At 48.6% G+C, this 22,568-nt stretch overlaps 1 protein-coding gene across 6 annotated transcripts in view; it reads left to right on the plus strand.

Annotated features, from left to right (window-relative positions):
* The first annotated feature begins 1,363 nt into the window (after positions 1 to 1,363).
* Positions 1,364 to 22,568, plus strand: part of Cog2 (component of oligomeric golgi complex 2) — a 32,703-nt gene continuing 11,498 nt past the window's right edge. For 3 of the 6 annotated variants that reach the window (XM_078023026.1, XM_078023029.1, XM_078023027.1), the window contains exons 1-8: positions 1,364 to 1,539; positions 9,746 to 9,907; positions 10,823 to 10,888; positions 12,833 to 12,913; positions 14,300 to 14,403; positions 17,697 to 17,832; positions 18,736 to 18,915; positions 19,994 to 20,118. In XM_078023026.1, the coding sequence (XP_077879152.1) occupies positions 1,468 to 1,539; positions 9,746 to 9,907; positions 10,823 to 10,888; positions 12,833 to 12,913; positions 14,300 to 14,403; positions 17,697 to 17,832; positions 18,736 to 18,915; positions 19,994 to 20,118 (926 nt within the window). In that variant the 5' untranslated portion in view covers positions 1,364 to 1,467. The remainder of the gene's footprint in view (positions 1,540 to 9,745; positions 9,908 to 10,822; positions 10,889 to 12,832; positions 12,914 to 14,299; positions 14,404 to 17,696; positions 17,833 to 18,735; positions 18,916 to 19,993; positions 20,119 to 22,568) is intronic. The other 3 variants (XM_021723088.3, XM_078023028.1, XM_005320381.5) reach the window with 3 other exon arrangements.

Below are 22,568 nucleotides of genomic sequence, written 5' to 3' on the forward strand. Positions count from 1 at the left end.
ACCACCATAAACTACTGGGGGGGGGGGTCATCTGGCATCCCAGGTATTTTTCCTGTCTCACACTGATTGGTGGTTGCTAGGGGGGTTGCTATGGGTCTTCACCTAGCCTAACTGAGTCAGGGACACCTGGTGCCACAGATCTCTCCTGTTATTTGCAGACAAACAACTCAGCAGGGTGGTGAAGCCAGATTTAAAGTTAGGTAGTCAGTGTAGTTAGGTAAATCGGGTCTAATATCCAGTGAAATCTAAAATGGAGGCCATGCTGGGAATGACTCAGGGAAAACAGGACAACTCATGGAATGTTAATGAAGTTCTGAAAAGGCCCTAGGCCAAAGTCCACCTCAAAGAAATGTTAACCAACAGCCCCAACAGATTTGGAAATAGCCCATCCCAGAGAAGTGATAATCCCACCCCAAAAGGTGATAATTAGGCCCACCTGTGTCCCACCCCTTAGGCCTTCCAACCTACATTCCATCACCAAACCTATAAAAGGGGAACACATTGCCCGCCAACTGGATTCCACCTTCTGGGTCCCCTTCTTCCTCCGGGAGAAGTCTTTTTCTTCTGTCCTTTAATAAATTTCTAATTTCTACTCTGACCTTGCCTCGGCGTGCTTCTTTGGTGTTATTCTTCAACATCGGGGAAGCAAGAACTCGTCACCGGTCAACAGCGGTAACAGTGGGAAAGGCTCTGTGGGTTTTTCCAAGGTCAGGGGTCACGCCCCCTTCCTTAGGACAGGCCTTGAGGTAGAAGCTGCTATTATTTATCTACAAAAATGGAGTCACATCAGTTTCTCACTCTGTGATGATAATGGCATTTTGAGTTAGCAATGTTGTCTTTTTCCAACCCGAGCTTGAGGAGAAAGAAACAATGTGATATTTGGAGTCTGCTCTAACATACATTTCAGACCTGCATGTGGCTGAAGATTTTCTCACTAATAAACCTAAAGTTAAACGTGTGTTTCCCCCGTGCCCCACAACCTCGTTGGCTTGGGAGCCTTGGGGCACCGCTCCTCCGGGAGTCCACACGCACATGCGCTATGGGCGGCGCCCCTTTGCAGTGACAAGGTGCGAACGCCAGCCTTCCGACCGCGGATAGGGGCTCGCGGGCGCGGCCATACACCACATGCGAGTAGGATGGATGCACTCGGGCTGGCCCGGGGCCCGCGCAAGGCAGACACCGCGCCGCAGAACCGGGTTTAGCCTGTTAAGCTGCAACCCAGCCGCCGCTGGGCGGAACTGTCGTAGGGAAGGCGCCTGCAAGGGCAAGCGCAAGGCTGCAGTGCCGTCCTCCGCCGCCGGGGACAGCACCGCCCGGAAGCGCCTGTTGCCCCGCGCCGCTCTTGGCACTAGCCGGGCGTAGCCGCCCGCGGTGCCGCCATGTTGGCGGAAGTGAGCCACGCGAAGGGGCGGGCCGCCGCGTCCGCTTGCGCAGTCCGGCCGGACTTGGAGCTGAAGGGTCGGCGGGATGGAGAGGCGCGGAATGAGCCTGCCCACTGGGCCGGATGCGCTGTGCTTCGACAAGGACGAGTTTATGAAGGTGCGCGGCTTGGGTGGCGGGGCCGGGCGGGGGCCGCGCGGAGGCCCTGCCGTGGCCCTGTCGTTGCCCTCCGGCCCGGCTCGGGCTCCCTGGGCGCTGCGCCGAGGCGCACCCACTTCCCCCTGGTGCACCCCTTCCCCCCTGGTGCACCCGCTTCCCCCGTGGTGCACCCCAAGCGAGGTTGAGGATAATTTTAGGGTGCTGACTGCAGAGAGAGGAGCTCTGGACAGGCCACCGGGGGTGAACTCCTTCGGGTTCCGCCTTGGAGCCGGCTGCGCTTGGCAGGAGCCGGCACGGGCCTGCCTGTTGGACGTACCTTTCCGGTTGTCTCAAACCGTCCAAAATGGGTGGCATTCGATTTCTTAAGATTGGGATTTTAGCCGCCACTCAGTAGCTAGTTTCAGAATTAGAAAGTTTGGGCTCACTTAGTAGACACCTAAAATGCCTCTTGTTCCACTTTCTTTGCTAACTCTTTCAAGGGGTATTCTTTTTTCTTCTTGTTTAGTTGACCTGTCTCTTTTTGATACTTGTATTCAGTCCGCATCTCCCAAGCGCTGGTGTTCTAAAAGTCTGTGTATCCTCTGGAGCGCAGGTATCCACATGTGGGGCTTAGCTGGTCCCACCTAGTCCCACTGATGCTGTACCTGTGCCCCTCCAGCGGATTCACACCAGGCATCTACTGAAAAACATGATTTGAATGGAATTTCTGAGAGACTTCAGAGACTGCTAACTGACCCAGAAACCCGTTGCTCCACCCCCGGCTGAGAGCTGCCCTGAAAGAGTGGAAAGAACTGGCCACATCATGGCAGAGGTATCCTGAAGGAAGAAAAGACTGCCGAGATGAGGGGCCTTCTGACCTCAGGAATCTTGTTCACCTCTAGACTTCAGGCCCAGGACCAGCATCTTTTCTGACTCCCTAGTCCCACTGTCTTTCTCACTCAGAGCTGATAGATACTTTTGATAAATACAGCTTCAGAAAGTAGAAAGCACAAAATACAGGTCATAATACAGATCTTGGAATTAGCAACAGGAATGCAAAAAGTTTCATATTTTTTCATGGCACTTACACTTCTCAATATGTCCTGCAGTTTGTAGCTCTGATATATGTAACCACTTGCATGTAGAAGAAAATAAAAGAACAGCTTTTCTGTGTGGAATGTTGATATCCTAGGTGGAACTGAAAATTAAAAAAGTTATTTGCAATTCCTGTTTCCTTCAGGAAGACATGCATACAATTTTGTGGCAAAAAAGATATGTGGAGTTCTTGCTGGGTGGTTTGTACATTTGTGCCTCATTTACATTTTTGTAGCAGTATAGGTATTATGCATGAAGTTAAGATGTCAGGTATGCATTAGCAGAGTTGAGGTTATTTGAAGTCCAGTCATTTGACTGGACATTAGTTTGCCTAAGATGGTGACAGCCTGTTTGGGAAATGGTAGCAATTGTTTATTCAGTTAGTGGACATTGACTGATAACCTCCTTTGTGCAAATCTAGATATGAAGGAGGAGGTAAGATTTGGCACCCAAAAATGTGCATCCAAAAACTTGCATTTAGAGTAGCTGGAGTGTGAGAGCATATTGGAAAGTAGACTGGACTGATAGACAGGGTGGGGTTGCAAGTTGGAATGGGCCTTGTGTGATATTTGAGGAATTTGTGCTCCATGCAGTGTTCATTGTGGAGCTACAGTCAACTTTAAAGCTGGAAATTATATAGTCACATTCGTGGCATTGGAGCTAATTAATAACAGGAGGCTACTTAACCCTTAGGGTTGGCAGCCGGTTGACAGGAAGTAGGACATAAGGCTCAGTGGTAGGAGAGAAGGTGGTATGCTAACAAGGACAAGTTAGACCCATGAACATGGGCATGCTTTTGAAATCACATCCTTCCTCTGTCTCCTTGTGTGACTTTACAGGCCATCAGATGGGTATATCCTCAGCTGCTGCTAACAGCCTCAATCCTGCCTTCCCCAAGTGGTCTGGGGCTTGGCCTTCTGAACTCTGCACTGTTGCTGGCTGGCGTGTCTTCACCTTCACAGAACCTTCTTATCCCCTCCCCATGCCTTCCCATTGGTTTTCATACATGTGCTTGTGATTTAGTTTCTTCCCCTCGGTCCCCCACCTTCAGCTCTTCCCTGGAACCCTGGGCTTCAGAGTTGTCTTCCGGTTGTCACCTTTCACTCAAGCTTACTTCCTGCTGACTTACGGCCCCAGTATTCCTCTGCATAATTCTCACAGTCAGCAGATGTTGGTCCAGTACCTTTCCCATCTCCTTCCTTCACCTCAGCAGACCATTGCTTTTTCAGAGACGCTCTCTGGTTTTATTTTAAATAGCCATTGTCCCTCTCATAGCCACTGAATGGCTGGCTATAGGCTCAGTCATGTGTTCTTTCCTTTTCACGTACCTGGTGATATGTTCCGTGCAGATTCACTGACCACCTGTAGGCAGGTGGTCTCTGGCATGTGTGTCTCCTGATCTCCAATACTGTGTACTCAGCTCCCTGATGTCCTGGGGTAACCCTGCACCTCAAACTCAGCAAATTTAAAGCTGGATGTGTGGGAAATAGAGGAGTGAACTTCCTTCCCTTGAAGCCTTTTACCTTCTCATCTTACCTATCCAGAAAATGCTCTACCACCCAGCCAGAAGATGAGTGCTTCTTCTTTTTTTTTTTAGTTTTAGGTGGACACAATATCTTTTATTTATTTATTTTTTAATGTGGTGCTGAGAATTGAACCCAGTACCTCATGATGCTAGGCAAGTGCACTATCACTTGAGCCATAACCCCAGCCCCAGATGAGTAGTTCTTGACACCTCTTTTCCCCTTCCCATAGTCTAATCTGTTACCAGGCTTTATGATTTCACTTCTGAATGCCTCTTGAACTCATCTTCTCTCAATCTCCATGACCTTCTGAGTTACTGTTATTTTTGGCCATTGTACTCATGGCTGCTTCTGAGTTTCCTTCATCCCTTGTAGCCTTGTCTAGTCCTTTTTCTATAATGCAGGCAAGGTGTTCTTTTCAAAATGCGTATCTGATCTTGCAAGTATACTGGCTGGTCTGTGTACCTGGCCATGAGAAAACATTTCCCAAAACATTTTAGAATATTCCATAGTAGTGCACTCATTCTATTGGCAGGTAATCCTTCATGGCGTGCAGTTTGTTTCATTGTGGAGTCTAAATCTGCCTGTGTTGAACTTAGGTCCTTTCTAGGGCCTCCCCCACTTGGTAGCGTTATTAGACCTCTGGACTGGCACTTCATACCTATTTAATGACATGAGAAATTGGGAGTGTCCTTGTGACTGTCACTGTCAGTAATATGTTAATGAATTAGTGGGAGATGAACCAATCTTTGAGACTCCTCAGTATTTTATTTGGATGCATTGTGAATATTGAAGCAAAAGTGTCCAGGGCCACCTGTTCGTCTTGGTGTAGTGACACTACTGATTGAATAGTGACAGCATGAGGTACAGGCTCCAGTTTCAGCTCCGCTGACTGCCCATGTGACCATGCAGAACACTGGCTTCTTTGGGATATATCTCTTTGTTAGTGTAATAGGGGGCACTTATCTGATTAATATTTGCAGTTCTTTCCAGCTCTTGACATTCTGTGTTTTTTCTGGAAAAAAAAAAAAAAGGAAAGAAACTGGTACTCTTTTCTTGGTTTACAGATGAGGAAGCTGAGGCCCATAAGTGGTTCACCTCCCTAAGGTCACGCCCCTAGTGAGGGCAAACTGGGGTCTGCTGACTTTCAGGCTTTGGCTTTGGAGAAGTAGAAACAAGGCACCTTGTCTCAATAGGAGGAGCTCAGGAGCCAGAGCTGAGCCAGAGCTGAGGTGCATGTGCCTTGTGAGCAGGGCTGAGGCCGAGGCCTTTCACTAAGGAAGGGAGTCTAGTCTAACACGTCTGGAAAGCTGGCTTCGCCTATAGGTTAGACGCAGTGAGTGTGGCCAGAGGGGGAAGGTGGGCTGCCAGGCAGAGGATGCACAGAGCTGGAGACAGTGACGAAAGGGTTTGTATCACAGCTTCCATCAGCAAGAAGTGGAAGTATCTGCTGCTGCCCACTCTTGCCAGCATCTGATGCGTCCTGGCACCTTGTTTACCTTCCCAACTTCCTAAGAGCAGGTGATATCCAGCATGTTTTCAGATCTTTTCCCATTTTTAAATTACATTGTTTCTTATTGCCCCCTTACTGATTGGCAAACAAAAATTATGTTCAGAAATGTGTCATGATGAGCAAAAGGTGCGACTTATGCAATACAGGGGGAGAAATAAAAATGTCCACGTGCTTCTGCCCTAGTCAATACTTTATTCACTCAAATCACTAAATACAATTTCACTCTATAGGTTCTTAATCAAGAAAACAACAATCCTTAATGCTGGGCACTGTAATAGACATAATCAATTCACAGCAAAGAATTCTAGATTAATTCTAAGCACTGCAAACACACTTAATCATGACAGGCTCATGACAGACATTCCCTCTGCATGCTAAGTTCAAGTGTCTGATCTAAAGTCTCAGGCATTAGACTTTAAGTCCAGCAGATACACACTCAGACTGAGGTGATCAGATCAGGAACCAAGACAGGCTTCTGCTGGGGTGGAGGTGACTGAGGAGAGTGTCATAGGGAGAAGTTGTGACTCACCCCAGGGTCAAGATGTGACTGAAGAGTTTGAGAGCAGAGAGGAAGATGCAGAGGATCAGCAAACGATGAGAAGAGTTGGGATCTCAGTCCACGTCCTCATCAGGCCTCAGTGTGAGGGCATCAATGTTGGCTGGTTGAATGTCTCTCCATTTGCTTTATTATTTATACCAAATTTGGGGGCTTTTGACCCCCCTTTTCAATCCTTATCATCTGCCCCCGGATCTCTTAGTGACATCATTTATCCTGGGGTTAAAACATCTGCTCTGGTGGTCCCCACCTTGATCTTTTCCACCTTTCCCTCTTATCCAGAGGACAGCCTGCCAGAGGCTTCATTCTGAGTTTATCAGGGTTGGGGAAGTGACTTGTTTGTGCCTGAGGGTCATGCTGGAGGGTTCCATTGGCTGTGCCTGGTGAGACTGCAGGTATCAAATTGGAGTTTTTAAAATGGAGTTGCTTAGGTTCAGGCCTAAGGTCATCCTCACAGAATGGTGTCCAACTTCTCTGATGCTTGTGAAGTGATTGCCATAGTCATGCTAGTATGACTACTGAGAGTCATACTACCCTTCTGTGCTGACTCTCCCCGTTCCTGTGGTCAGAGGGCGTAAGATCCACTCTTTGGAGCCAGATTGTTAAACTACAGTTATGCTGTAGGTTTGCTTTCTGGTGTGCGTTCATCTCATCCGTGAAGTCTGTACCCCTGGACCCCACCCACAGCCCTGATGCCCCCCCTTCTGCTACTCCTAGGTGCTGTATATAAGGGGAGCCATGCGGTACCTGTGTTCCTGTGTCTCGCATCACTGGCTTGCGTCCTCCGTGTCCATCAGCTTGGTGGCAGATGGTAGGCTTCCCTTCCTCGCTGGGCAGGTACATGGTGTGCGCTGTTTGCCTGTGCCTTTACCTGGAGGTGGACACAGGCCACCTGTGGTAGCTGCAGTGAACATGGCCTGCAGGTTCCTCCGAGAGGGCCTTTATTTCCTTTGGATATGTCCCAGCAGTGAGTTGTTGGGTCCAAGGGTGGTGTTCTTTTACTTTTTAGGAGCCTTCATGCCGTTTTCCATATAGGCTGCAAGATTTTCTGTTGTTTCTAATACTTCTGTCTATATTTGGGGTTCAGCTCCTTTTTCAGGTATCTGTCCTGCCAATATTTTCCCCAAGCCTGTGTCTGTCTTTTCTATCACTGGACAGTGTCTTGTAGAGCAGAAGCTTTTGGTTTGAATGGAAGTCTAGCTTATCAATATTTTCTTTCCTAAATTGTTTTTGGTGTTGTATCTAAAAAGTCATTGCTGAAGCCAAGATCATCTAGACTTTTCTCCTGTGTCATCTCTTAGAGGTTTTATAATTTTGTGTTTTAAATTTAGGTCTGTGATCCATTTTGAATTATTTTTTTGAGAAAGGTGTAAACAGTTTATGTTTCAGCATTTCTGTTTTTTGGTACTGAATTGAACCCCAGGGACACTTTACCTCTGAGCCATATCCCCAGAGCTTTTTTTTTTTTTTAATTTAAAAATTTTTAAATTTTAGCTATTGATGGACCTATATTTTATTTTTATATTGAACCCCGTGCCTCACATATGCTAGGCAAGCGCTCAACCACTGAGCCACAACCCCAGCAACCCCCACCCTAGAGCATTTTAAGTTTATTTTGAGACAGGGTCTGGCTAAGTTGCCCAGGCTGGCCTTGAACTTTCGAGCCTCCTGCCTCTGCCTCCTAATTGCTGGGTTATAGGAGTGTGCCATTGAGCCCAGCTGGGTTTGTTTACACATGGAGGTCCAGTTTTGCCAGTATCCCTTTTGAAGTGGCTGTCTTTCCTCCTGGTTTTGCCTGGGCCCTGTGTCAGTGATCTGCTTACTCTGTCTGTGCAGCTGTTTCTGGGTGCTCTGTTGTTACCCTGGTCTTTGTTCTTTGGCCAGACCCAGTGGTCATAGTGACGGTAGCTTTAATAGAAAGTGTTAAGGAAGGATGGTGTCTGTCCTCTGGATTTGCTTTTCTTCTTCAGAGTTGTGTTGGATAGTCTCAGTCTTTTGCCTTTCCAAATATGCTTTAGAATCATTCTATTAATAAACCCATAGTTCCTGGGATTTTGATTGGGGAAGAACCGAGTTAAGGATATTGAGTTTTTCTACTACCCATGAACTGGTATATCTCTACATGTTTTAGGTCTTACATTACTTTCTTTCATTGGAGTTTTGTAATTTTCCTCATGTAGATCTCATGCAATTTATTAAAATTGTACTTTGTGTGCTAATGTGAGTGTGTTGTGCTTTTTTGTTGTTGTTGGGGTTACTGGGGATTAGACTAAGGGCACTCAACCACTATTTTGTATTTTCTTTCTTTAGAGATAGGGTCTCACTGAGTTTCTTAGCACCTTGCTTTTGCTGAGGCTGGCTTTGAACTCATGATCCTCCTGCCTCAGCCTCTGAAACTGCTGGGATTACAGGCATGCGACACCACGCGCAGCTGTGTTGTGCTTTTACTTTCAATCCACTTGTTCCCTGCTGGTCTATGGGAGAACAGCTTTTTTTTTTTTTTTTAATATTTGCCTTGCAACTTGCCTTGCTACTGTTGTGAATGAGTTCCAGGGGCATTGTTGTTTTTAGTTGGTTTCCTTTGGGGTTTTCTGTACCATTACATCATCAGAGCACAAAAGCAATTTTATGTCTTCCTTCCCCATCAGTACATCTTGTAGTCCTTCTGTTATCTTATTTCCATAGCTTAAACGTGGAGTATTGAGCAGGCTAGTGAGAAGGGCCATTCCTGCCTGTTCCCCATCTTAAGGGAAGTAGTCTAGGTTCTCCCTTGACAGAAGTTTAGCTGTGGGTTTTTTGTAAGTGTTCTTTGTAGAGTTGAGGGAACTTTCCCATCTTGTTTCTGGTTTTCTGAATGCATTTGTCATGAGTGGTGTGGATTTGTCAAATGCTTTTTCTGCATCTGTTAATATCACATTTCTCTGTTGATGTGATGGATTAATAGATTTTTTGATGTTAAACCAGCTTTACATATTATTGTTTTAATTTTTTGAGATGGAGTCTTGCTGTATTGCCCAGGCTGACCTCAAACTTCTGTATGCAGACTTCTGTGTGCCACAGACACACTCAGGTGGTGGTGCTTGGGAGAAACAGTTACACACAGGCCTGCATATTAAGGTTGTGTGTGCACACCTGTGTGTTTGTGGTCTGGGAAAAGGTCTGCAAGGAGGTAAAGCTCGGTGTTAAATAGTGACAAAGTACACATCAGTAGTGCTAAACCCTGAAGCTTGGAAGTTGGTTGATTTTTTTTTTTTAAATCCTTTCTTGCATTGCACATTTATCACTTATAAAATTCAGGAGAAAAAAGCTCTTCCTGTTTTGAGAAGCATCCAGCTGAAATATCATCTTGAAAATAGTCCTCTGTAGAGGCCACAGAGGAGTTCCTGGTTGGGCCCCTCTGGGCACCCTCATGAGGTGACCAACAGGTGCTCCCTCGGCGCAGTGCTGGCTTGCAAGTGACTGGAGTGCTGTCTCTACCCTCTGCATAGGAAACTTGGGGACACCGCAGTCACTCTTCCCTCTTCTGGTTTTACTTTCCAGGAAGATTTCGACGTCGACCACTTTGTGTCTGACTGCAGGAAGCGGGTGCAGCTAGAGGAGCTGAGGGATGACCTGGAGCTGTACTACAGGCTGCTTAAAACAGCCATGGTGGAGCTCATCAACAAGGACTATGCTGACTTCGTCAACCTCTCTACAAACCTGGTAACAGAGCCTCGGTGTCCCTGTTGTGCGCACCTGTGATTTCTCTCATGCGGAGTGTGCTTAGAAATCTTTTAGTGGTAGAATTGGACTTCCTTGGTGTACCTTCTTATTTGTAGTTCCTGCTTAGCCAGGACTTGCCTCCTGCTTGTCCTGAGTAGGTGTCAAGGCCCAAGAGTGAAGGTACCAGGGTGGAATAGTGGCAGCTGCTGCTGGCCCCAGGAAAATGCACTGGAACCAGCTAGTTTGTCCTCAAGGAAATGTTTAGTTTGCTTTCAGATACGTGTGCTAGGTAGAACCAAGTTAGCAGTGGTCACTAGGAATCTCCGGGAGGCTTGATTTTTATAAACTGTGAGAAAGGTTGCACTGAATACGTTAGTTTGTAAAAGTAGTTTAGAAGTGCTTGGGTTTTAATGCTCCCAAAATTTGCCTTGTAGTCTTCTTGGTCATATTTTATTTTGCTCTTAAATCTACGCATGGAAAGAAGTACAGAAAGTAAACACCTCCATGGAAATTTTGAGAGGCGTTAAACTGAATGAGCCACGCTGGTTTTGGGAAACACACTACGGGCTAAACCTTCAGTGGGATTAGAAACCCAGGAACTTTACTCCTGTCCTATTTAATTCAGATTTTCTCAAGTCAAGCTGTTGTTCATCTGGCTCTTATGCCAACTGGTTGGATGTCGTAAGTTCACCTCCAAAAGTTTTCAGTCATTAAGAACTTTCATCCAGAGGCAGATGTGCGAAGGGAGCCCTTTGTTGATGATAACTTCCCTTACTTTTGTGGATTTCACATGTATAAGCAGATTTTTTTAATACGATTTTTTTAAAAAGTCTAGTTCTTCTTCGACCATTAGATAGATGCTTACCACCACTCTTGTCTGTCAAGTGTTTGTGCCACGGTGTCTTTTGCCCTTAGGTTGGCATGGACAAGGCCCTCAACCAGCTTTCTGTGCCTTTGGGACAGTTACGAGAGGAGGTTCTGGTAAGTCCCCAAATGACATTTAACAGTCTACCCAAAGCATGATGTGCTGTTTTGTTGATGTTTTTGAATGATCAGAGATTACAGCACTCACACTCAAAAAAGTAGGAATAAGTGGTTCTTTTTGTTTGCATGTGATAGTGCAACCTAAAAAAAAAATGTTTGATTTGAAGGTGACAGATTCTTAGAGTTAGCATTAAAATGCGGGAAGAAAGAGGCTTTTTGAAAACATCTCCTTAATAAGCAGTCACCAGCTTGCAAGTGCACTGTGTTTTAAACATTTGTGATTGTCCAAGTGTTTCCCCAACTGATATTTCATGTGTGGTTAGGTTCCTAGAGTAGCTCACAGAAGCCATTTAGCCCAGTGCAACTGAGGATGATGTGAAGTTAATATAACCCTAATAGACATGGTGTTTTTATGTTTCTCTCAGACCAGGCTGGCTATGGGAATGGGACTCCCCACCTCTAGCCATGAACAGTAGAGGGGCAGTTCTGGCAGTTTGCCCTTAGATTGGCATGGACAAGGCCCTTAACTAGCTTTCTGTGCCTTTGGGACAATGGACATGCTACCCTGTCCTCTGCCCTTGGGCCACCTTCCCGTCTCTGTCAGTTCCCAACTTGGGCCTCACATAACAGATGAGCTGTCATAGGCTTGGTGCACTACACTGTCATTTCCTGTGTGGACCACTGGGTTGTGTGCAGCCAGGACTGCCTGTGTACTGTCCCTAAGACAGTGCCTTGCACATGGTCAGCTCTGAGATACAACATGAGGAGACTTTGAGTGGCTGTGTGGGGCTGGGAAGACAGAGTAAGGTCCACAGGAGGAGGCCAGAGAGAATTCACTTCGAGAGAAGTCCTGATCTTTGTCTTGAACATTTATATTTCATTTGATTTTTAAAAAGTGTGTCAAGGTAGCTGTCTGTGCAGTGGTCCACTGCTAGATTCCATACCCTCCTTGGCTCCCTAGACTCTTCTGTCCAGCCTTGTGGATGGGCCTTTCCCGAGCCTCCATCTCATCTGTCGCCCTCCTGACTTCTGCTCTCACTTGCCACCTGCCAGCACCCTGTCCTCATCTTTTCCCACAGCTTCCCCTAGGGTTTGGCATAGAATTTTGCTTCCTTTTTGAAGCTGCTCTAAGATTCTGAGGTCCCTGAGAGCTGAGACTGTCTTTTCTGTTGCATTTTCATGTTTTAGTAGCTGACATTCAATGGGAAATTCCTAATGTTTGTTGAATTAATGGATTTACTTTCCTGAAGAACCTTCGGGATCTGTCCTGTTTATCATGGGGCTTCCTCATTTTGGTCCTATCCCTGATGATCCCTTGCTTGGCTTGAGTCATCAGCTTCCGACCTGACCTGTTTTTCTGACTGTGACCTCTCCCTTTTCCTGGCCATCCATTCAGGCTTCTTGACTCATGAATTTCCCCAGAGGCCATCCTTATCACAACTTGTCAGTGTCAGAGTGAATAGGAGCTGGTCCAGAGACCTGTCTGGACCATGCCTCCAAAGCCAGCCCTTCTCTGAGTTCTGCTCTTCTCCCCCAGGCCTGTGGTGCACCTGGGTGTGTGCCTCGCAGGCCTGGGTGTCTGTTCCCATCCGTCTTCTTAGGCCCCTCTGTGCTCAGCAGCGCCCGCAGGCTCCTTGGGTCTGCCTGGTCCCCAACCTCTTCCAGAGGCCCAGGGGCTGCCAGGTTTACCCTCCCTGCCCTGACTGCCTATGCATTTGTCCTACCTGGGTTATTTTATTTTGGCAGTTACTCCAGTGTGACCGTGGTTTCATGTGTCACTTTGCCTGAGTAACCTGACTGTTGTGCCTACTACTTTGAAATTCTGTCAGTATCTGCACAGTCCTTGCCTGTAGACACTGAGTCCTTTGGAAATGAATTAAGTGTGTAAATTTCGTGATGATACAAAACAGTTTTTTCAGTACACCCTCTTCATTGTTTTAGAGTCTTAGGTCATCCGTCAGTGAAGGGATTCGGGCAGTGGATGAACGAATGTCAAAACAAGAGGACATTAGGAATAAAAAGGTAAACCCTGACACCTGACCCCAGAGCCTCCACTGCTCGTGCAGCTGTAGTTGCTGGACTGTGGGGCCTGTGGTCTAAGGCCTTGGTGGGGAAGACCATGGTGTTCCTCCAGCTCAGGGATCTGCGGCCCAGCCACATGCTGAGGGACAGTGCCCAGGCCTTCTCACTCCTGGTCTGTTAGGTCCTGTGGTAAAATGGGTGAGGAAAGTAAGGATTTTCTAAAAGGAAATTGCATATTGCTCTTGTGCTTTATTTGTGGGGCCATTAACATTTTTAAAGAAATATGTGTCTAGCCAGCCCTGTGCCCCATTGCCATCTCGTACTTTTCAGTCACATTACCTACTAGAGACAGAGGACAGAGTTTCCGAGGCACCGGAGTGGTTGTATGTTAAAATTCCACTTTTTTTCAGAGGAGGAAGCTGGCTCAAGGGCGTGAAGGCTTCTGAGCAGGGGAGCCAGCCACTTCCCAGCAGTGTCCTCTTGCCTTTTGGAGGTGCCGGAGCACTCTTGCAGCATCCCCCCCAGGCTGCCCCTGTAGGCTCCAGCTTTGAGGAGGAGGTGCCTTGCTTCAGGCCTGCCCAATCTGGCTGTTCTCCCTGTTGTGTCACGGTTTGGGCACTGCCTTCTCTGTGCAGTGGCTCTGGGTGAACTTGAACTTTCTTTGTGATTTTTTTTTTTTTTTTTTTTTTGTGATCGTCAGTCATACTAGCTGAGTTAGTTGGATTTAGAATTTGTAATTCTCACCCTGGAATATGCTCTGCCCGAGCCTGATTTGGAGACCTTTGAATCCAAATGGTTCTCCTGAAAGGCTCCTCTCAGCTTTTCCAGCTGAGAACGTAGCGCCTCTCTAGGAGAGCTCCTGTTCCTGTGGTTCTGCTGTTTTTTTGTTGTTAAAATTTGGTGCTGAGGATGGTCCGTGCTAGGATGTTCATGCTAGGCATTGTCTGCCCTGAACCACCCAGCCCAGCACCCGTTCCTTTAGGAATAACTGTATCTCTAGGTGTCTGTAATGAATCAACCTTGAGTGTGTGGGTGATTGTGAACCAAAACAAAACCTGAAGAGTGGTCTCAGGAAAATGAATGTAGCACCAAAAGAAAGGTTGTTTAAGATAAGGAAAGTAGAAAGGAAGAAGGATGCAGGTTTGGGAAAGCAGTGACATGTCATGTTTGTTTAACTGTAAACTAATAGTGAAATGTGCTGGTTCTGGAAAGCAAAGTGAAGACTTGCTCTCTGGGGAATTCGGTGTGCTATGGAAGTTGTGAAGACGTGGAGGCTCTGAGTGTCCTGTGTTGGCCTGCTCTCTGCCTCCTCTTACGCGGGGAGACGTGGTGGTTGTGATGAAGCATGCTGGTGACTTTCTCTTTGCCTGATGTTCACTTTCATAGATGTGTGTGCTGAGGCTGATGCAAGTTATTCGATCTGTTGAGAAAATTGAAAAAATCCTAAATTCTCAAAGTTCTAAAGAGACATCTGAACTAGAAGCAAGCAGGTAAGTATTTTTACTAAATACTTCACACCCAGGCTGGAGATTTTTTGGAGTTAGAATTCATTTCCTCTGAGGGGAAACCCCCATAAGAAAATCCAAGTCTCTAGCTTAGTGGTTTGTTTTTTTTTAATTTTTTTCTTTTAATATTTTTTAAGTTATCAATAGATCTTTATTTTATTTATTTATATGTGGTGCTGAGAATTGAACCCAATGCCTCACACATGCTAGGTAAGAGCTCTACCACAAGCCACAACCCCAGCCCTGGCCTAGTGTTTTTAATAGTAGCTCAAGAAAAGTGAGGTGCCAGAGTTGAGGGGCCTGGAGGCTGCAGGGCGCGGTTCCCGCCCGCCTTTCTGGGGCTCAGGCAGTGTGCTGCTGTGGAAGATTTTACCTCTGAGCTGCTCACCCATGAACTAGCGGAGTCCTGCTGATCTACGGAAACCATATTTATCTTAGCCCTCCTTTTTCAGTAGGCCAAGGCATTGCCATTGACGTGTCTCAGGTCAGCATGCCTGTGTCATTTAGGAGCAGGACAGTACGTTGTAATTGAAGTTAGACGATGAAGTGGAAACTCCCCACTGGATACAGAAAGCCTTTTCCTTGTCACGCTATCACTGTCTGTACCGTCCATTCTGAGTTTCACACCAATGGGCAGATGAGTGACTCAGGAATGAGTGATATAGGTTCTGCAGACCCCAGAAGAACCCCTGCAGGAAGGTCCTGGGTGCAGTGGGAGGACACAGCTTGGTGCTGCACACCAGCTGGGCTGAGTGCCGCCTATGGAGTGAGGCTGCACTGCTGGAGCGCCACCTGAGGCCGGGGGCAGCTGGCTGGCACCTGTACCTCACACCTCGCAGGCCCTCAGTCCTGTTGGCAGCCACCGCCCTTCCCTAGAAAGCTGGGACCAGCTGCTAGGAGGCCACCATGACCAGATAGAGCCGGTCATCCTGTAAAGGCCTGCTCTTGCCTTCCAGGAACCTTGTCTCAGATGTGGAGGGCCTTACGACAGCTGGCTCCTGCCTCTCAGCTGAGGAGGAAAGTGTGCTTCAAGACCTCACCTGCTCAGGCAGGGTGTCTAGGGAGTGGTCAGGGCCTGCAGGCCTCTGTACTGGTGCTTCTGCCCCTTTGCATCACTTGTGTTGTCACCTTAGCACTGAGAAGTCAGTGGTGTCTTGATTGTCCTTAGCTCCTCTGCCTGCTCTCCTCCCACTACAGTAACAGCCCTCCACCTGTGCCCTCGCATGGTCCTCCAGCCCCTGCCCTGCCCGCTCTCTGTCTTTGCCTATTCCAGCTATTCCTCCTCCAGGCTGCATGTCCCCTTTGATGCCAGCTCTGCTGGTGTCAGTCCTCAGGGCCGCATTCCTTGTCTGCACTCTCTGGGTACCTTTTCCTGCTGTTTTGGTCTTGACCACCCTGGAGGGCTGGGCTCTTTGCTCTAGCCTTAAACATGGTCAGCCCAAACCACTGGAGTTTCCTGTCTGTTCTGCAGGCTCCTCGCATTGATCTTGTTGAAAACTGACTTATGACCCTTCCCTACCTCTTTCCACCTGCAAAACACTCTCCTCTTTCTTCTCTTGTTTCAGGAAACAGTGCCTCCTTTCCCCAGGACCCAGCCTGGAGTCCTCAGGGTTCACTTTTCCTTTGTCCCTCCCCTCCTCTCCTCTGGCGCACTAGGCAGTCCTGCAGCGGGTGCGGCTGCCTTGCCTTGCAGACCTGGAGGTGTTTGTCTGCTTCTTGCCTCCCTCTCCTGTTGCCTCTTTCAGGCTTGGCCTCCTGGCTGGCCATTCACCTTCTCTAATGCACTGACCCTGAAGCTGCCCGTCTGGTTTTTCAGATGGTCCAGTCGCAGCTCACCTTTGACCTCCTAAGCCCCTCTTGGCCACTTCTGTACTGCTGTTTGGATCTACCATGGTTCCCTGATGGTAAACCCTGCTGAAGTGCGTTCCACAAGTTACCTGTGGCTGTCTGTCTTCCAAGGCTTCCTTCACTTTCTCCCCCTGTGGTCTGCCTGATTCCTTTTTGTGTCTTCCACATCCAGCTCACAGCATGCTTAAGGTGTGGAGAGGTGGTTGTTTAAGATACTGTGCTAACTGCAGAAACACTGTGCTTTTTTTTTTTTTTTTTGAAATTCACTTATCTCTCCTGCCTTGGATACTGTCGTTCCCCTGCTGTCTTTAAACTTGGGCCCAGTTGGGACTGTAGTGAATGTCCCAACAAGACACTGCAAAGGTTACCTTTTATAGGCTGGACTGCAGGATTACTTCCTCCAGGAGGTCGTCCCTGACCTCTCAGATGCTCTGTGCTTCCAGCAGTCTCCAGGGAGCTTCTCTGTGGATTGGAGCCATGGACTAAGTTGCATGTTTTCTCATTAGACTGTAAGACCCCTGACATGAGGCCAGGCTTCCCTCTTTACACCTGCCGTGTAGAACTAGTGGTACCTAAGGAGAGCTTTGAGACCTCACTCACTGGTCCCTGGGTGCTCTCCTGTACCTTCCCTGGCAGTGTCCATCCTAATGCAGCAGATCTGAGCTCGTGTAGCTCTGGGTCACCTTCAGAGGCATCAGCAAGCCTTGAGCTATAGAGAAGGTGCAGCCAGGGCATGTTAGTGACTGGCGAACATTCCCGCAAGGTGTCCCCAGCCAGGGCATGTTAGCGACTAGCAAGCATTCCCGCAGGGGGTCCACTTCTCTCTGTCTGGACAGGACCTTCTGTGTGTTTCTGCTCACTTGCCACTTGTCCAGCAGAACTACCTTGGTATTTCTCCTTTGCTGGCTTCCTCCTCTTGAGTGGTGTTGACACTCCAGTGTGTGTTTAGAGACAGAAGTGCATTTATCACAGATAGATATGGCCTGACGCAATGAGTGTCTTTAGGACCTGGAGCAAATAGCCTGATTGCTATTTTGCTGTGCATAACTTAATTTTAAAGTAAGCTATTACATAAGCTTTGGGCATTTTACAAATATTAGAGGTATTTCAGAAGAGGAAAGAATAAGCAGGTAGAGAACAGGAGAGGAACAGGTAGGAGAGGGAGAGAGAGAATGGAGGTTGGGAATGGGAAGCTTGGGAAAGGTGCACCTCCATGGGCTGCGCAGCCCTGTGGCTTCACACTTGGCCTGTGCTGTACTCGTTGCCCACCAGCGGCCAGCTAGAGTGCACTGTCCTGTGGCCCAGAGAGAGAGAGCAGACTGATGGCAGTGAAACCTGGCTTTGACCTTGTGACAGAGTGCCCATGGTGCCACATGACAAGCTGGGCGGTGGCACACTGCTGTCTGTGGTGCTCTTCTGTACCTTCCCAGGCATCAGGCTCTGCTTATCGTCCCCAGCCCCCTGCTGACTGGACAGACCTTGGAGAGGATCGCCACAGAGTTCAACCAGCTGCAGTTCCATGCAGTCCAAAGCAAGGGCATGCCTCTGCTGGACATGGTGAGGCCGGTGAGTCATGGCTGCCTCTCAGCCCCTAGCCTGGCATCTGCAGGGTGGTTGGTTAGTTTGGGGATGTGCTTGTGCTGGTTTGGAACTAGTCTTAACTTCTTGTTGATTTTGGGTTTGGGAGCCTTTCTTCTAAGTATCATATGTTATAGATCTTGTGTAAGTTTCAGTCACATTTCCTACATTACAAGAGTAATGACTCTGAATTTTATGTGATTTGATGTATGTTGTAAAACAGCTGTAATTTTTCCGGTGTCCTTGATTGGACTTTAAGTCTGTAATGTTTATCAAAATTGCAGCTTTAGAGAAAAACAACCTTTTCTCATTCTGCAATTAGGACTATATTCTTTTTTCTAAATATTTTTTAGTTGTAGATGGACACAATACCTTTATTTTATTTTATTTTTAATTAATTAATTTATTTTTCTTTTTGGTACTAGGAATTGAACTCCGAGGCATTTGACCACTGAGCCATATCCCCAGCCCCATGTTGTATTTTATTTAGGGACAGGGTCTCACTGAGTTGCTTAGCACCTTGTTTTTGCTGAGGCTGGCTTTGAACTCGCCATCCTCCTGCCTCATCCTCCGGAGCTCCTGGGGTTACAGGTGTGCAGCCACCATGCCGGGCTTATTTGTTTATTTTTTGTGGTGCTGAGGATGGAACCCAGTGCCTCACACATTCTAGGCAAGCGCTCTGCCACTGAGCCCCAGCCCCAGGCCAGGTCTCCATTCTTTGGTGAACCAGAGATAGACTCACAGAGAGACTGGGGCAGAGGGGAGTTTGTTCTTACGCCCCAGGAAATGTCAGTGTTTAAGCCTCACACATCCTCATTGGGGTCAGACACAGTGGCGTGCGCTGGAGGTGTAGGAGTGGTTCTGATGGGACTGTCCTGCCGTTTCCCACAGCGGATTGCAGGCATCACAGCTGTGCTGCAGCAGTCTCTGGAGGGTCTCCTGCTGGAAGGGCTGCAGAGCTGTGACGTGGACGTCATCCGGCACTGCTTGAGGACCTACGCCACCATTGACAAGACGCGGGACGCTGAGGCCTTGGTCGGCCAGGTCCTGGTGAAGCCGTACGTAGATGAGGTGCGCCCTGCACACACAGAGAGCAGTGCTCTCTGCCCAGTGCTCTCTGCCGCTGCTCTGCTGGGGGCTGGGAGGATGCTGGTGCACCAGAGGTCTTCCTGTGAGGGGCCCTGTCACTGCAGGCCAGCCATGAGGAGGCCAGTCCTGTCTGCACACCAGTGTGCCCCAGCACGCTCTGTGGTGTTCTGGTGATGCCGCAGCTGAGGGGTCCTCCTCAATGGGAAGGGATATCACCATGTGCTTCAGCTGTGGTGTGGTTAGTCAGTCATGCCCCCATCAGATTAGACAGCGTTTGAGCCAGTGGTCTCTGATGGAAGCCCCAGGTAAGCTGAGGGCAGCACTGGAGCACGGGAGAGGGCAGAGACAGGGAAGCAGTGGTGGTCCCCCAGATGTGCAGGGATTAGGTAACACTTGGCCCCCCAAAATACAAAGGAGTGTGCTGAGCCAGGAAGGCAAGAGGAAGACCCAAAGCAGGGTGCCCTGCTGACGGGGTCCACTGCTGTTGGGGCCTCATTGGAGACAGGAGGGAATGCAGGGGACAGACTACTCGCAGTGTGTGGAGCCTGTCTCTCACTGAACATTCTCTGCTCAGCAAGTGCAGGATGTGCGGAGGTCATACTCAGTGACCTGAGGGTGAGAGTTTTTTATTCTGACTCCCAGCCTCACGCCAGTATTCAAATGGTGACATGCACTTTCTCCCACCCCTAGCTCACAGCCTGCCCTGAGCTAAAGGAGGACAGAAGAGGCCAGGGCAGGACAGTGAGGCTCTGTAGGGAATCCTGTGCTCTGGCTTAATGCTCTTCTTAAAATAAATTATTTTCTTTTAAGTTCAGCAGGAAACAGGTAAATGTGGGGCTTGCCTGGCTTAGGTCAGTCCCCATCACCTGACCCTATCACCTGGCCAACATTGCCCATGGTCAAAGCCACAGCTGTGCCTTAGAAACTGACCTTGAGTGTGACCGGGTTTACTGTTTAGAATCAGGCCTGTTTTCTGGCGCAGGAGGTGTGTTTCTGAGGTATTTTGTTTAATTGTTCATATGCAGTATGTAGTTTACACTTTTAAATGCTTTTTTCCCAGGTGATCGTGGAACATTTTGTTGAGTCCCATCCCAATGGCCTTCAGGTCATGTATGATAAGCTCCTGGAGTTTGTCCCCCACCACTGCCGCCTCCTTCGGGAAGTCACAGGTGGCGCTGTTTCCAGGTAACCTGAGGGCCCTACCTCAGCCCCACCTTGGCTTGCAGACTCACACCTGCTAACTGCTGCGCCCGGCCCGCTGCTAGGACAGGCTTGCAGGAGCAGGGTCTCCGGGAGCGTCCTCATTTGGTGGCTCCTGCCACCATGCCGTGGGGCAGGGACATTCAGCCTGGTTCATGGAGGAGGAAGTCACTGTGAAGCTAGAAACAAGGCTGAGTCCCTGCAACAGGGCCTGTCCCCTTTCCCCTCTGTACTTGCTGTAGTTCTGATTCTGGGGTCTAGTGTGTGAACACCAGTTCAACTGATGAGTTTCATGCCGATGGGGAGGTCGTCTTCTGTATGGTGGGTCTCCAGGACTTCTCAGTGCTTTCCAGAGTCTGCCAGTCTTCCAGCCGTTGCCATGGTCCAGCCTTTGGGAGTCCTGTGATCTGTAGACTGGGCCTTCTTTTTGAAGGCTGGGTGGAGAGGATCCTGCTCCTGGACCCAGTGGAGGAGGCTCCTTGTGGTCGGGGCTGGCAGCTCCTGCACATATGGAGCTTCACCACACAGTGCTGCACCCTTTCCCCAGCGCTCCTCCTGTGCTCATGGTGCCCACCCTTCCCACCAAATCCCCATTGCTCATGAAGCCCCAGCTAAGACTCCCTGTCTTCCGGGACACCCTCTTTTGTCCTGATGGTCAACATCAGTCATACCCTGGGTTCCAGGAACCTTACCCTTGCTTCTGTGGGCTGACATCCCTCTTCCAAGAGGCCACCCTGCCATCAGGGCCCACCCCTCCTCATGTAGTGCCTTGAAGACTGCAGCCGCCCAGGAGTGCTTCACCAAAGCCTGCTGAGCTCAGTGGTGAAGGGGAGTCCCTGAGGGTTTTCATGGACAGGCATCTCAAATTTATGTTTCTTAAAAACAACAAAAAAAGTATCTGTGGTCAAGTCCTCATATTCTGCTTGGCCTCTCCAGCACCATCCTGTGTCCACTGCACCAGTGCACTGAGGCCTCATTGTGCCACTTGTGAGGATTGTGTTGAGCTTGGATTTGGGGTAGGTGTCCAGTAGAAGACAATATGAAATTGAAGAAGCCACGATTGTGAATAGCCGATCGTCAGACTTACAGCCTAGCCTTGGTTTCCACGTGTCAGGTGGAAGTATCTTCCAGTGTTGGCAGTATCTGCAGCTTCAGTGTGGCAGATTTATGCAGAAGCTCAGGAGTCCCAGGCACCTCCTGGCCCCTTGCTGTTCACCTTGCCCTGTACTTCTCAAGTGCGGGCCCTGGGGCCTAGACCTTCCTCAGCACACTCCTGGCCTCTGGGTGCCCATGCCTGCTGCCTCCATATCTGTTCTCTTCTGTTTTACCATCTCCCCCCAAGAACATGGAAACTGGCACCACCTACAGTGTTCAGGACTTTCCTTCCCCAGTGACACACCAGCTCTTCTTAGTCCCTATGTTCACTGTTAGTCCTGTAAGGTCTTAACATTTCTTTGGGGGATTTAGTTAGATATTTACTGTGTGGATGAGGCTATCCTGTCTCTTGACATCGACTGTGTTGTGACTGTGTTATGGTATCTGTGGCTCACAGCCAGCTGCCTAGCAGTGTCTCTCATTCTGCTGAAGGGTCTGTAGCGGCCCCACGTGGCATTGGCCATGAGGGAAGCAGGCAACTGCCTTCATTCACCTCCTGTGTCCTCAGTGGTTCTTCTTCAGGACCTAGGCGAACTGCATGGGCTTATGGAAGCTGCCCCTGGACAGGAGGCAGTTTCTGTGCTGACCTCCTGTCTGGATACATTCTGCTGAGGAGGACAGCTAGTTCAAGTTTCCGGTGTTGTTTAGTACTTGACAGAACACTGAGTCCCCACTCAGAATGGCAGTTAGCTATAAAATCCCAGGTTTGCCAAAACAAGACCATCTATCCCTTTACATTTTGAAGGAAGACTGTCTTAAAATAGAGAGTCTCGCTTAGTGCATGGCAGTCGGGTGCGGGCAGTAGATGTGTCGAGCCAGGGGTGCTTTCAGGTCTTCCTTCACCAGGACTGACAGTGCCTCCCGAGTGCTGGATGCCATCCTGGATGTTTACAGATGTTGGTAAAGCAGCAACCCTGCGCAGTCAGTTATTACTGTGCCCATTTTAAAGACTAACCACAGCACAGGAGTGAGATGGTCTGCCCAAGACCCACCATTTGAACTCAGGCTCACTGGCTCTGAAGTGTTGCATTTATCTCAGTGCCAGGGTTGTGATTTAGAAATCCAATATCCAGTGCTAAAAACAGCAAAAAACACACACCAAGCACATTGGGCCATTGCAAGTTTTTGCATTAAGCTTTGCTTTTGGGATCTCACCTGCAGTGTCACAGACTTTTAGAATTAAAGGTGATCTTTACGTCACTGGATTAGTTTAATTTGCAGTGCCCTGGGGTTTGTGGTGTTCTATTGACTGCAAACTTTTCTTTCCCAAGGCACAAGAC

This window comes from Ictidomys tridecemlineatus, chromosome 10 (assembly GCF_052094955.1).
Source record: "Ictidomys tridecemlineatus isolate mIctTri1 chromosome 10, mIctTri1.hap1, whole genome shotgun sequence".
Lineage (NCBI taxonomy): Eukaryota > Metazoa > Chordata > Mammalia > Rodentia > Sciuridae > Ictidomys > Ictidomys tridecemlineatus.